The 14,648-nt window shown below is 30.8% G+C and overlaps 1 protein-coding gene across 1 annotated transcript; it reads left to right on the top strand.

The window, feature by feature from the left end:
* The first annotated feature begins 10,357 nt into the window (after positions 1–10,357).
* Positions 10,358–14,648, top strand: LOC125872398 (stearoyl-[acyl-carrier-protein] 9-desaturase, chloroplastic). Its single transcript, XM_049553115.1, has 3 exons — positions 10,358–10,590; positions 12,856–13,360; positions 13,784–14,648. Exons 1-3 carry the CDS (start codon positions 10,463–10,465, stop codon positions 14,342–14,344), a joined length of 1,194 nt encoding a protein of 397 aa, XP_049409072.1. The 5' UTR covers positions 10,358–10,462; the 3' UTR covers positions 14,345–14,648.

Genomic DNA, 14,648 nt, shown 5'->3' with positions numbered 1-14,648 from the left:
TTATTAGTTTTATCCTTGAATTATTGATAGCCCTAAAATATCACTCTACTTAACTAACTGGACTTAAATACAACCATGATCTTGCCACATGAGTGAAATGCACCCCTAGATTCTCACCAAGTTTAGGAATATTTTAACACTTCTTTCGACTTTTTTTTAAAAATCTCACATTCCTACAAGAGTTTGAGATCACTTGTTTTACCATGTGGTAGATCGAGGATGTATTTAAGTTGAGTTGGTCTAGGGTGTTTTCAAGGCTGTCAATAATTCAGAGATAAAACTAATAATTTACGTCAAGTTTACGAGTGTTTTCAGTACTTTCTCAAAAATAAATATATGATAACTGAAAATAGACGGAGGGAGTATAGATAACAACACTTTAGTCCTTTTGATGTTTACTTAATAGTTAAGTGTAGGGGAATAAGAATTTTAAGGCAACCAAATTTTCCTCTCATAAATGCCTTTGAAAGACTTTACGGCTCTTTAAAGTTGTCACATATTTTAGGGAGTACATTGCACTTGTTTGGAGCTTCAATGCAAGTGCACCAGAATAAAGTGAAGTATATGCTTTACCAAAATAGTGTAAGTAGGTATTTTCACATCAAAAATAAAAATAGTATTTAAAGTTAGGTTGAAAAAATATAGTTGAAATTATGTAGTAACTAGTAACAATAATCTTCTTCTTTCTAAGAGTAGAAAAACGGTTAATGTTATTCCTCAATTTTATTTTATTTTGCCAAACACCAATCAAATTTAAGAATGACGTGCTTTTGAAAAACAAGAACATACTTTTGGCTTATAAAACGCTTAACTAAGAGCTTGTTTGTATTGATTTAAAAAAGTAGTTTTTAAGTTAAATTTAAATGACTTTTAAGTCAAAAGATAAAAAGTAGAGAAATATCTATTTTTATTTTTTAACTTATTTTAAGTCATTTTTAACCTTGTCAAACACTTCCTAACAAATCATTTAAACTTATTTTAAGTTATTTTTAACCTTGCCAACCATTTTCTAACTTATTTTAAGTCATTTTTTTGACTTATTTTAAGTTACTTTATATATTGTCAAACACTTCCAGAAATCAAAACTTACTTAAAAGTAGGTTTGACCAACTTTTAATCCAATCCAAACAACCACTTAATAAACTCTAAATCTTAATAGACGTTTGAACATGCAATTTCATATCATGAGATGAAATTTCAAATTCTGTAAAAAAAATTAATTTAAAAATTTCATATCATAATTTACATTTGTTAAAAATAAAAATTAATCCACAAATTTATAATTTGTAAAAATATATATTAATTTTTAATACAAACAAATGCAGTAACAATGATTTTCTTTTTTCGTATAATTACTGAATATCACAAATCAAGAAACTTCATGTCTTAATCCATCCTTAAATAAGACAAACGTAGAAAATCCCAAAAGTAGATTTAAAGTTCTACTTTTTGTTTATTTCTTCTTCTTTCATTTTGGGATATTGATCATGAGGAGAAGAAAAAAAAATCGTACTCCCTTTGTCCTTAATTATTTGTTCAATTTTTCTTTTCTTACATGTCTCTTTTTATTTGTTCATTTTGACTAATCAAAAAAGGATAATTTTTTTTACGTAATTATACCCTTAATTAATTACTTTGAAAAAGATAGAACTTTTTGAAAATCTTAAATTCTTAATTCATTCACTTCATAATTAACATGAGTAAAATGATAAATTCATTATGTCAATCATTATTTTCTTAATAGTTATGTCAATTCAAAAGTGGGCAGGTAATTAGGAACAAATGAAATATGTTGTTTAGTTGTGTATAGGCTACAAATTTCTTCCTTTTTTTTTGTTTTGTTTGTTTTTGTGTGTGTGTGTGTTGATTTTGGTGTTGAAAATGGAGATGTAGTCATAATTCGAAGGTGTGCTTGAGCATAAATGCATATAATGTTTATACATATTTATGTAGTGTAAATATATAATTTAAACATTAAAAATATGTGTATGTATATATTGTATAATTATGTATAAAATGTATATATAATAATACTTTTATATAAGGTTTGAATATTGTGTGCAGTATACAAAATTATCTAAATTTATGGATTATATAGATAGTTTGTATTGAACTGTATATTTTTGTAAAAGTTTCTTTATTGTATGTAAACCTTTTTAATTGGATTCAAATTTATTAAGATAAACAAAACTATCTAAATTTATGATCTTAGCTCCATGATATTTTTGTGGCTATAAAATAATAATACTAAAATTAAATACAAAAATATATTCTTCTTCTTGAAATGTTTTTTTGTTTAATAAAAAAACACAAAAACAAATGCCACATAAAATAAAACAAAATAGAAGAAAATGTTTTTCTTTCTTTTGTTTTTGCCCCTCAATATTCTTCTCATTGACATTAAAAATAATATGGGGAGATTAAATTAAAGTGAACTCATTTTAAATATGACAATGTGTTATTGCAATACAAATAAGATGAACCAAAAAGGATCAATAATGCCCCTCGATTATGGTAGAAGGTCTTAATATTTTCTTCATTCACTTATTTTGTTAAAAACATCACTTCGATTATATATTCTTAACTCACTTATGTTCTTTGACTAACGATCAATAACAATTTTTTAAAAATTATTTAAATTTTATATAATCTAATTTTAAATTCTGACTCCAATTAAGTACATTACCCAACTTTTATGAGACTTTTTTTTTACTCTTTAAATTTATTTTTCATAAAAATACCCGACCTCAAAGTTTATTTTTGAAAATAAAATAAAAACAAAATTGCAAAAGTATTTTTTTTTTTAAATCGACCCCAATGGTTGAACTTTTGCAATTTTTTTTAATAAGAAACCAACATCCTGAGGTTGATTTGCATATTAAAAAATATTTTACAAGTTGGCCTTATTTTTTGATAGTTTTTTAGCAGTGATTTTATATTTTTCCAGTGAGTCGAGTAAACAAAAAATTGGGTGAGGGAATTTATTTGATTGGGAGCGGAATTTGAAATTGGATCATTAGATAATTGTCATGTCGAATATACATAGTTTTTAAAATTCAATATTGATCGTTAAAAAAAGGACATAAGTTAGTAATAAATATAACAATAATTTTTTTTTAGCAAAATAAATAAACAAAAAGTATATTTAAATCTTTATGCAATACTTCAAAACTACTTTCAACCTTTTTCTGTAAAATGACAGATATTTTTCTCTCTCTTTTAATCATTTCCTTATTTTTCTGTCTAACTTGTGTGAGAAAGTTTACGAAAGTAAAATATTCTACTAATTTTAATAAGGGAAGCATTTATTTATACTCTATATTTACATCACAATGTATATAATACATGTACCTTACAAAATATTACTTTTTATGATATATATATATATATATATATATATATATATATATTACTCCTATATAGAAGTGGGAGTTAATAGGACTATCAAAGCAATACAATTTGTACAACAAGCTAAGAAATGTGTACTTTACTCTTATTTATTAGTTTGATCTATTGTTACACGTATAGTGCAACACTACTCTTACACTACTCTTTACCAAACCCTTTCCTCTTTTTGTGACACATGGATTCCACCTTCTTTACTCCATTGATTTTCACTCGCTTTCATTTCTTCTTTCTTCCAATGCTAAATAATGGAAGAGGCACTAATGTTTCGACTTCCACGGCTCTGGTAAAAATGAAGAAGAAGGCTGGTGTTCAAGATTATATCGATCATTTAGGACTCCAGTAAATTCATCTTTTCTTGGTTGTCACAGGTATGGTCTTTTTTCCCCTTTGGCGCTGAAAATTTTCCCCACCAAATCATGTATGTTCTAATTTTGATGCCATGTTGTTGGATTAAAGTAAATGCTGCTATAGAATGTAGTTTTATAAGACTCCAATTTTAGTTTTCCATAGAAAAATAACTTAACCTAATCTTATTTGAGGCTGTCTAGATGTAAAATCATGCATTAGTTTTATATTGCTTATTTGATTTTGATTTTTACTGCGACTAATAAATGACCACTATAGAAAATATGCAAAAAATTGTCAAGAACACAATTCATGTGATACATCTTAATGAAATTGATTCAATTAGGACACTTAAAGAGAAAAAAAGATCCAAACAAATCAGGCCGGACTTTTGTCTTTTCACCGGACTTTTGTCTTTTCACCAAACTATTAAGGATCTGGCTTTTGCAAATTAGCGATTATATTATTTTTACTTCTCAAAAAATTGAATGATAGACGAATGCTTTGTGTTTTCTTTTGTACTAGCATGTTAATGGCCTTCAAGTCTAGAGGTCGGGTTTCGTCTGCACGTCACTTATTTGATGAAATTTCCTTTAAACTTTGAAGGAATATAAAAGTCAGTTGATTCGAACTATATACATAACATGTTCTTCACATAGAACTACTTCCAACCAACGTAGTCAACAAGTCAGGTGGAATTCCAGAAGTTTAAGATAATAATCTATTGAATACGACTTCTTCTTTGTGGCTACTACTTTCTACACTCATGTAGTATTGTTTTTGCACTTCTCTCTAAATTCTAAGGTGAAGAGTCTCTCAAAACTTGTTGCGGGGCAATACTAGATTTTCAAATTACATTTCATTAACTCATTTCACTCACTTCATTATTAGGAATTTGAGTTTGTTTCATCCTTAGTCATCTTCCACTTTAATTTACATTTCGTCTAGGTGACACACCTCCTCAGCGCATACATATAGAGATCCTGTGATTTGATCCATATGATAGATGAAAAGAATCAGAGGAACACTCGATAGAACCATTGGCAAAGTCTGGACTATCGAAAAAGTGAAAAGTGATCTACACTATAGCTTCTCCCATTCCATTTCTTATTGTTGCTTTGCTTTTTAGTGCTTAAATAAGTTTATTTATTTTTCAACACGGGGGGAGTAAGTGTTTTTTCCTACAGAGAGATGTTTTCTCTTTACTAGAACCAAGACTCTATGAGGAGAGAAAAACTCAAGTCAAATTAATCTCATTGTTTCTATGCCTTATCTCAAGTTACCCCTTAGTGCGGGTATGGGGCACTTTGTCAGAAATCGTTCATTTAGCAAGAAGTCATATTGCTTGAAAGCACACACAACACGTAGAAGAAGAGTTCGAGTGTAAAAACATTTACTTATGTACTTGCTAAACACTAAAGTAGCAAATAATGTATTTGATCTCTTTAGTTTGACAATTGAGACTTCATTTTCACGTTGAGCAGTAGAATCTCAATTTTTTCTTATAACTTTTAATTTCTTAGGAGGCTCTGCATAACTTATGTGCTTGCTAGCATTTGGATTGTCCTTATTCTATTGTCGTATAAATAAGAAAGAAAAACCATGTTTCCTTAGTGAGTTGAAGTAGAGTTGCCCTAGGTGTCAATAAATTGATTTTGTATGCTCATTTATGATGTATAATTACTTATAATATTCTCTTTGTAGTATAAATCTGCAGATGATAAGAGTTAAGAAAACCATTTAAGGCCAATCGAAATTCTCTTAATTTTGCTTCAAAATCCTACATTTATGCTCTGAACCCTTAGCCTAGTTATCAAAATTAATTTGGAAATTATAGTTGGCTAATATCATTGACGTTCTATATTGAGTTTGAATTCTTCCTTTTATTCCTATTGACCATTTTAAAACATATTGTTCTTCCTCTTTCCATATGCATGTATGTAAGTTTCAAGACAAGTGATGGACAGATGTGTCTCATTTTTCCAGGTTCATTGTAGCAAGTATGTTATTTCTTTGACGTGGAAGCTGGATAAATGTTGTTAATATGCACTCCTGTGTTTTTCTTTTACCTCAAATCTGGATAAATGTTGTTTATGTTTTCTCCTGTTTTGGGTGTCTCTTTTTTCATTAGGATATATATTTTTCCCATTTGATTATACAATTTGGGACATGAATGTTCTAATGTTGCTGCTTTGGTATGTGAATTCAAAATTTTGTGGGTCGGCGTTTTCCTGTGCTTGGATCACCTTTTTTTGTGTGTGCTTTAGTTTCCTTCTAAACATATTTAACGAAATTGTGAATCACAGAAAAGCATGTTAGCCATGAACAAATATGGGCTTAAAGAGACAACAAGCAATCTGTTTTGAATATGTCACTGTATTACAGTAACCACATCCATGATAAGTTTGAATTAGCGATATCAACAAAAAATTATAATCTAAATTAAACATTGGGGATTCTGTCCATTTGGGACTAGAGAAAGGCTTCAGAACAATTGCTTTGGTGCTTTTTCTTTTAGGTTCTCATAGTTCTACACTTCTATACCTACTTTATCAAGCAATGAATGTAACCAATCAACTACAATTTTTTCATTTTATTTAGTATTTGACAAATTCGTTATAAAATGCCATACATGAAATCTTGAAAAAACTGTGCTTGACAATGTATTAAAGAAAGAACAAAGAAGCTCTGAAAATTCAAGCAATCATATAACAAATGAGGTGCTCTTTTGAGATGCCAAATGTATAATTGAAACCATTTACCAACTAAAGTTTCTCCTGAGATGTCTAAATGTCCAAAAGATAACATGTAATCTATCTCAGAACTCAGAACTCAGATGAAAACTTAAGTTCTTAGAATAGCTAGCTTGGAGGGTTTTGCCCAGTTTATCAGTTGGAACCAAAATAGCTGGTGACTAGAATCTACAATTCAAAAGAGAAGTACTTTCTCTATTTCTAGCATATATTTTTTGTTTGGAATTCGATTATGTAGTTAACAGTAGGGATAGAAAGGAGAAATTCAATATTTAAACAAAAATGCACTTTAGTATCAATACCAGTTCTGCTAATTTTATGCGGCTATTGATTTTCACAGGTGACATATGTATAAAATGTCATTGTTGTTAATGGATCTCTTCGAGGAATTGATCACATGTAAGTGCAATCCATAGCCCTCTCAAGTCAAGTACGAGGGCTTGCTTATAGAGTTGATTCAAAGCTTAAACTAAGGTTGACAAAGGTAGTAGCTACTAACATACTATATATTTACAATGGTAGGTTCATGAGCCTATTAATTTTATTTTTTTGAAATTAATGAGCCTATTAATTATGTTTAATGAAGTCAACTGATTTGTAGCTGATAGATCATTTGTATGAGTACATATTGAGGAATATGTTGTTGTAAAGCTAATATAGATGGTATGAATATAATTTTAAAAACATACTGGTATAATCTTTATTTGTTAAATTAGTTATTCTTAGACCCTATAGAGAATGTCGAGTTTAATGAAGTTAACTGATTTGTAGCTGATAGATCATTTGTATGAGTACATATTGAGGAATATGTTGTTGTAAAACTAATATAGATGGTATAAATATAATTTTAAAAACATACTGGTATAATCTTTATTTGTTAAATAAGTTATTCTTAGACCCTATAGAGAATGTCGAGAATTTGAGTAGAGAAGGCCATGACTTCTCAATACAAACATATACTGCCTTAATTTTTTAATATTTATAATTTAATAATTATCTTTGCATGTGTTTGTGGATAAACATCTATTTATCTTTTGGAAATATTTTATTAAAATTATCCGGAGACCTGAAACACAAAGTTAACTAGAGTCACACCATTCCAGGTTAGGGAACAATGTACTGAGTGGTATCTTCTTGCACAATGAAATAGTTTCTTAAGTAAAACATTCTATCAAGATTTGATTCTTTTCCTGACTTTTGAATTGATAAGCTTGAAATATAATGTAACTTAGACTTTCTTCTTTCCTTGCAATTCTAACTTATGATGATATGTTTCTTTAGAGTATTGTGTTATCTAAATTCTCTGTAAATTATTTTACTGCAAAAACATGTTTTGTGGCACAAAGTGAAGAATAAAACAAGTATATTAAAAATTAATTCAAAGAATAGAAAATGCTTTCCTACAAGTCTTAACGTAGGAGAGAGCACAATAAACGCATGTAGCTCAGCGGATAGAGTATCTCTTTCCTAAGCAGAAAGTCATAGGTTCGACCCCTACTTGACATAGTAGTTTTTCTATATATTGCCTTAATTGTGGCCAATATGACTGGCTTAATGATGGTCTTATCTCAGCTAATGACTCTGATTAACATTGTAGTACTACATTGTGAATTCAAATCTTGGAACATATTCATAGAAGAGGTCAACAAAAGCTGAACTAGAGTCTGATGCACAACCTTATGAACAACCTTTGTTGATGTTATTCCTTACCATAATGGACTCGGAGAAAATAGACTTGTCCAACGTTTTGAACAACATATTTCAGCTGTGTTTGTATCATCAGCCTCACCCTGGCGCATATGTTGAATAGTTATTTTATGCACTTCTTTAGAAGTAGTTCAACTCTCTTACCTGAGTTTAAGATCTGAGGATTAGATGAGCCATTTTTTAGGTATTTATGATTTTATTTTGTTTTAATTAATTTAAGAATGTCTATATTATCTATGAAGGTGTTCTCTTATGTAAACTAAGCGACACACTTTTGTATCAATATAGCCAATGACGCTTACTGTTGTGTATCATCAAGCATTTACTACTTTAAAAATGTAAAATGTTGGGCCTGTGCTAAGCACGGGCTATGCTCCTCTAGTATATATATATGGTGTAGTTAGGCCGTTAATATATATATGGTGTAGTTAGGCCGTTAGGGGGGGTGGGGTTGCAAGTTGCAACGTGCATGTTTGAAAACTTGTCAAATAATAAAGAAACGAAGTAAACAAATGGATGTCATGCAATGCAAATAACAATAAATAATGCCAAGTGGAATATACTTGGCAAAGGTTTATTCTACCTTTAAATTAACACTATTTCTCTACTCTTTCCTCGACCACATCAAAATTCTTTTCATTTTTCTATTTTGTCAATATTTACACGCTAATTCAAAACATGCCCTTGACTTTTACGCACGGATGTGGACTATTCGAATTAAATAAAAAAATCAAATCAAATTAAATTTTAATTTGTATTGATTTTTTAATTTTTTTATTTGGTTTTGGATTAATAATATCCTGTTTGTTTTTTTTTAGTTTGGTTTCAGATTTATAAAAATCAAAATCAAAAACCAAAAAATCGTTTAGAATTAAGTTGGAGGTAATCACTTTTGTTCCTTTTTACCACCTTTCAATATGATTTAGTTTATATTTTTTGTTTGGACATTTATAAATTATCATTGGAATACTTTTACGTATTGTGTTTTAAGTTTTACTTGTTATTTATATTAGAAAGTATATTTAAGAGATTCAATATTATTGCTTCTCCTTATATTTTTTTTCTTTTCAAATTGCAAATATAACTTTGATATGTTTATTAATTATTGACATAACCGAATAAGCGAACTAAAAAAATCAAACCGAAAAGAGAAAAATCAAACAAATCAAATTTATTTTAATTCGGATTGAATTTCACTTTTTCAAAACCAAAAATCAAAAAATCCAAATCAAATAATACAAAACCAAACAAAAAAAATGCACACACTTACTTTTATATCTTCTTTTTTTAGTTAAAAAAAGTTTAACCCTAAAAACACAATCAAGTTACTTACCACCACATCAAGCAATTTTCTTTAATAAAATGTAAAAAACAAATAATAATAATAATAATGCAAATACCGTCAAACCTGTTATAACAATATTTTACTATTAACGGTTTTCTACAAAATTAATCTTTTCTGTTATATTTTATTTCTTTACAATATTATTTTACTTTTCTACCTTTGCTATAATTGTACACTCTTTGTAAATTAACCTTCTTATAACACTTATAGTCAAAGATTATGTCATAATATTTTATTCTTATATTTATGATAATTAATACCATACACATAATAAATTTATTACTATCATACACATAAATTTCAAATACAAATATTTAAAATGATTTTTTTATTTAAACAATATTCATTAATTATAGTCATAATTTTTTTCAAAAAAAACTATTACTAATGTAATATTTTTATTTAACACCGTCATTATAACGATGTTTGACGGTATAAAACATACTCCCTCTATCTCAATTTATTGGACTTATTTTCTTTTTTAGTCCGTCCCCAAAAAAATGATATATTTTTATATCAAGTAACAATTTAACTATAAAATATTTATTTTACCCTTAATGAAATAATTTACAGCGACACAAATTTCTATCACTCATTTTGAACCACAAATTTTAAAATTCTTCCTTTCTTTTTTAAATTTCATGCCTAATCAAACTACCTCAAATAAAATAGGACGGTATAACATAAAAACATTTTGTTTTTAATGTTACCCACAGGTAAATGAGAAAAACAGTGGGGGGCAAAATTTTGTTGAAAGACACTTGTGAGTCCAACTGGTGTAGGAGTAACCCACCATTTGGCTTTTTTCTCTCATATAAGTTTGCTCTTCGCTTTCACTTCTGTGGAGGAAACAAATCCTGCTTAAATCACTACAGAAAAAAAAAGCAAGAAAAAGGATTGAGAAATGGCTTTGAAGCTGAATGCCATTAACTTTCAATCTCACAAGTATTCTTCTTCTTTTGCTCTTCCACCTATGCTCAGTCTTAGATCTCCCAAGTTCTTCATGGCTGCAAGCCTTAGTTCTGGTACAAAGTGGGTATCTTTTTTTTTCCTTTTCTTTTGTGCTTTTTTCAATTTTTGTTTTGTTAAAGAAAGATTTTTTGGGTGAGTTTGAGTTTATTGTAAGTTGTTTTTTTGTTTATTCTTGAAATCCATTAGCCCCTTTTGATTTCTTATATCAAAGGTTGGATCTTTGTTAAAAAAGATTGTTTTTTTATTGGGTTTTTGTTTAATTTAGTTCTGTTTTTGTCTTGTGAAGTGATTTATCTGAAAGTGGGGTTCTTTTTATGTAAATCTCAGGAGATTTGATTAGTTTTATTTTGGGGTATGAAGAGTTTTTTTTTTAAGTTTGGGATTTCTTGTATGAATTGATAATTGGGTGCTGGTTCTGAAGTTTTATACAAATGACATTGTCAATTTACCTGAATGTCTTGTAGCATGCTGATTAAATTTTATGTTCTCTGTTGTACTTATACTATATGCCTTTATATGTTGAGTATTCAGGTTTTATTACTAGTTTTGTGCTCTGACATTGAGAAGAGATGGACAACACAGAGAGAGAATTGAGGTGGGTGGGGGTGGGGGGGATGGAGTACTGTTTTATTCAATGATGGTTCAATTACTCTTTAAGAGAATTTAATGGTAGGTATACAAAGTCTGATCTTTTCTTGTCTAGTATTTTTTTTTATTATGTAGAAGGAAGCTCAGATTCTAAAATTGTCTTTCCATTGTCCAATTTAATTTGTTGGGAATTAGGTTTCACTGGCTAGATATGTTGGTTAGACTTATTTTATGACTAGTTGGCTCCCAACTGGTTACATTCTTGATCTTTTGATTCAATAGTGAGGTTCTTTGAGTTTCTCTAAATGATTATATAAAAGATCTCTCTCTCTCCTATTGGTATATGATAGTTCCGTAATATATGTATTTTCTTTTAGTCATGTCCTTTATTTTGCATTAAAATTTATGTTTTAGCTATCCATGTTACTTTCCTTGAAATTAAAATATTGTGGGGTCATGGGGGGAAGGGCGGGTCTCATGATCAATATAATTGACTGAGATTCTTGTGAATATTCCAGTGAGCTGGCTAGGTTTGTAGCAAAGCTTGAAATTTCAGGATTTCTGTGCAGCGATCCATTTACATAGCTGTTCTAGGAATTTTCAGGGTGTCTGGCTACTAGGAAGTGTTCGTTTGTCTTTTTCTTTTTCGTTGGAAGAAGTCACCAAAAGTCTTTGCCATGATTTGATCCATGGGTTTCACCTACATTATTATCGACTGCTAGGCCACAACCTTGACTACAAGTGCTTGTTTGCTTAGACCTTTGTTTTTCAATCTTCTGCTTGCTTGGCAAGCACTTCATTCTTAGATTTGGTTGAGCATGATGCTGGTATCAAGACATTTATGTCTTTTTTATATGCAAACATTTGCCTCAATTGGTGTAGTCATTAGTTATCAATCAGCAACAAAGTTGTCAATTTGGCTAGGCTTATGCTTGTTTTCCAACATACTTTCATATTCTATTGTTACAAAGCACAAGTTTTCTTAATTTTCCCTTGGCTCTACTTTTTGTTTGGAGTCTCAAACTACTTCCCCTTAGCAACTTGATTGTGTGGATTTATTTTTCTTAATAGTTTCGTCATCGGTCCATGGAAGTGACCCTAACATGCTTCTATAAGATTTATAGCTTAGTTTTAGTTAATGCGTGGAGATTAACCAAGTCCTGCTATATATAATGTTGTTTGGTTTGTAATCAATTTCACTGCAATTGTTTTTAGCATATGCTTGGATAAGTCTTTGCTGGATTGCAATGTAATGCTTTATCACCTAGAAAATACCTACAGAGTCTAGCCTGTGGCTTCATCAGCTACTTTGCCAAGTGCTCGACCAATTGATATGTGGAAAGCCTGGAGATACATTTTCTGTACCTTAGTTGATGATACTTGGCAAAAAAACCTGTTAGAAGCATATTAGTGGAGTTGCTCAATCATATCCAATTGTTAAGCCTTGTCTCCACTGATTAGGCAAATAAGATTATTAGGAAATCTTTTGAACAAAATGCCGGAACCTTTCCGAATCTTGCCAGCCTTTGTTCAGAACATACATTAATTAACATGCTGAAATCATATGTTGCCATGCTAATGTCTCTGGTCCTGGAGAGCATGATACCAACTTAAAAGACAATTTTGCATATATTGGGGGTACTTGGTTTTCATTTACAGTTTCAAGATTATTTTGTTGATTGAGTTTTCTTGCTTCATCCTCTCTTATAATTTGGTTTTCTTTTTGATTGTGTCTAGGGAGGTTGAGAACCTGAAGAAACCCTTTTCTCCTCCTCGCGAGGTTCATGTTCAAGTAACACACTCTATGCCACCTCAAAAGATTGAGATTTTTAAATCTCTGGAGGGATGGGCGGAGCAAAATTTATTGACTCTCCTGAAACCAGTGGAGAAAAGCTGGCAACCACAGGATTTCCTGCCCGATCCTGCGTCTGATGGATTTCATGACCAAGTCAAGGAATTGAGGGAGAGGGCTAAGGAGCTTCCAGATGATTATCTTGTTGTTCTTGTTGGGGATATGATTACTGAAGAAGCCCTTCCAACATATCAGAGTATGATTAATACATTGGATGGTGTTCGTGATGAAACGGGTGCAAGCCCTACTTCTTGGGCCATTTGGACAAGAGCTTGGACTGCCGAAGAGAACAGGCATGGTGACCTCCTCAACAAGTATCTTTACCTTTCCGGAAGAGTCGACATGAGAGCAATTGAGAAAACAATTCAATACTTGATTGGATCTGGAATGGTGAGTTATTGCATATTTACACATTTAGTTAGAATCTCCCTTTACATCTTATACATGCTGAGACTATCAAATAAATAGAGTCAGTTGGTTGTTACGTGCAACTTCACTATATAACCAGTGGCTATGTAGTCCCATTAACCTTATGGACTTGAATTTACTCACCTCTAAGCCTCTTCAAAATTTGCATGTTCCATCTTTTGGTTTACAATCCCCTGTTTTCCTCCCCCTCCATACGAAACAAAGAAAATAACTCATCTCTCAAGAGAATCCGAACAGGCTAAATTTTCTTTTGTTTTTTAAACATACTATGTTCATTTTATGGCAGAAAAGATATTTGAAGTGTTTTCTTACTGATTAATGCCATACAAATTGATGTTCCCATTTACTGTTTCGGATATTTCAATTTCGTCCAAAATGTTTCAGGATCCTAGGACAGAAAACAGTCCATACCTGGGATATATTTACACATCATTCCAAGAAAGAGCAACTTTTATATCCCATGGGAACACAGCTAGATTTGCTAAGGATCATGGAGACATCAAGCTGGCTCAAATCTGTGGGACGATTGCTGCAGACGAGAAGCGTCATGAGACAGCCTATACCAAGATTGTTGAAAAGCTTTTCGAGATCGACCCTGATGGCACTGTGCTAGCATTTGCTGATATGATGAGGAAAAAGATAGCAATGCCAGCACACTTGATGTACGATGGTCGTGACGATAACCTGTTTGATCACTTCTCAGCAGTTGCTCAACGTCTTGGTGTCTACACTGCTAGTGACTATGCAGATATACTGGAGTTCCTTGTTGGTCGATGGAAAGTGTCTGATCTTACTGGATTATCAGGAGAAGGAAGGAAAGCTCAGGAATACGTATGCGGGTTGACAGCAAGAATCAGAAGACTGGAAGAGAGAGCTCAGATGAGGGCAAAAGAAGGACCAATCATGCCGTTTAGCTGGATATATGACAGAGAGGTGAAGCTCTAAGTTGCAGAAACAAGGTTGTTTGCTTGCTCTCTCCAGCAAATAGGAGGGTATCTTCTATTATAGATAGTGTGTTAAAATCTCTTTTAGAGTTTATGCAATTCATTGTTATTGTTCCTTTTGCTGGGGATGATTTCTGGTGAGATGTAGATACAGTTGTTTCTGTTTTGTGTTGTGTTTTAGGTCTGCTATATAGAGAGCAACTGTAGTTTCTTTGTTTTTGTGTTCTGAACTGCACAAGTTTGTTTTTTCCTTGCCTAGTGTGTTGTGACTAAACATAACATCAATCTTAAAGAAATTTTGACAA

This window comes from Solanum stenotomum, chromosome 8 (assembly GCF_019186545.1).
Source record: "Solanum stenotomum isolate F172 chromosome 8, ASM1918654v1, whole genome shotgun sequence".
Classification (NCBI taxonomy): Eukaryota; Viridiplantae; Streptophyta; class Magnoliopsida; order Solanales; family Solanaceae; genus Solanum; species Solanum stenotomum.
This window is presented reverse-complemented; position numbering and strand designations above follow the sequence as displayed.

Bases quoted from the DNA above. Each gene is read 5' to 3' on its own strand.
- LOC125872398 (XM_049553115.1), top strand. From the start codon at position 10,463: ATGGCTTTGAAGCTGAATGCCATTAACTTTCAATCTCACAAGTATTCT. The intron at 10,591-12,855 runs GTGGGTATCTTT...GATTGTGTCTAG, and splicing joins AGCCTTAGTTCTGGTACAAA to GGAGGTTGAGAACCTGAAGA. The intron at 13,361-13,783 runs GTGAGTTATTGC...AAAATGTTTCAG, and splicing joins ACTTGATTGGATCTGGAATG to GATCCTAGGACAGAAAACAG.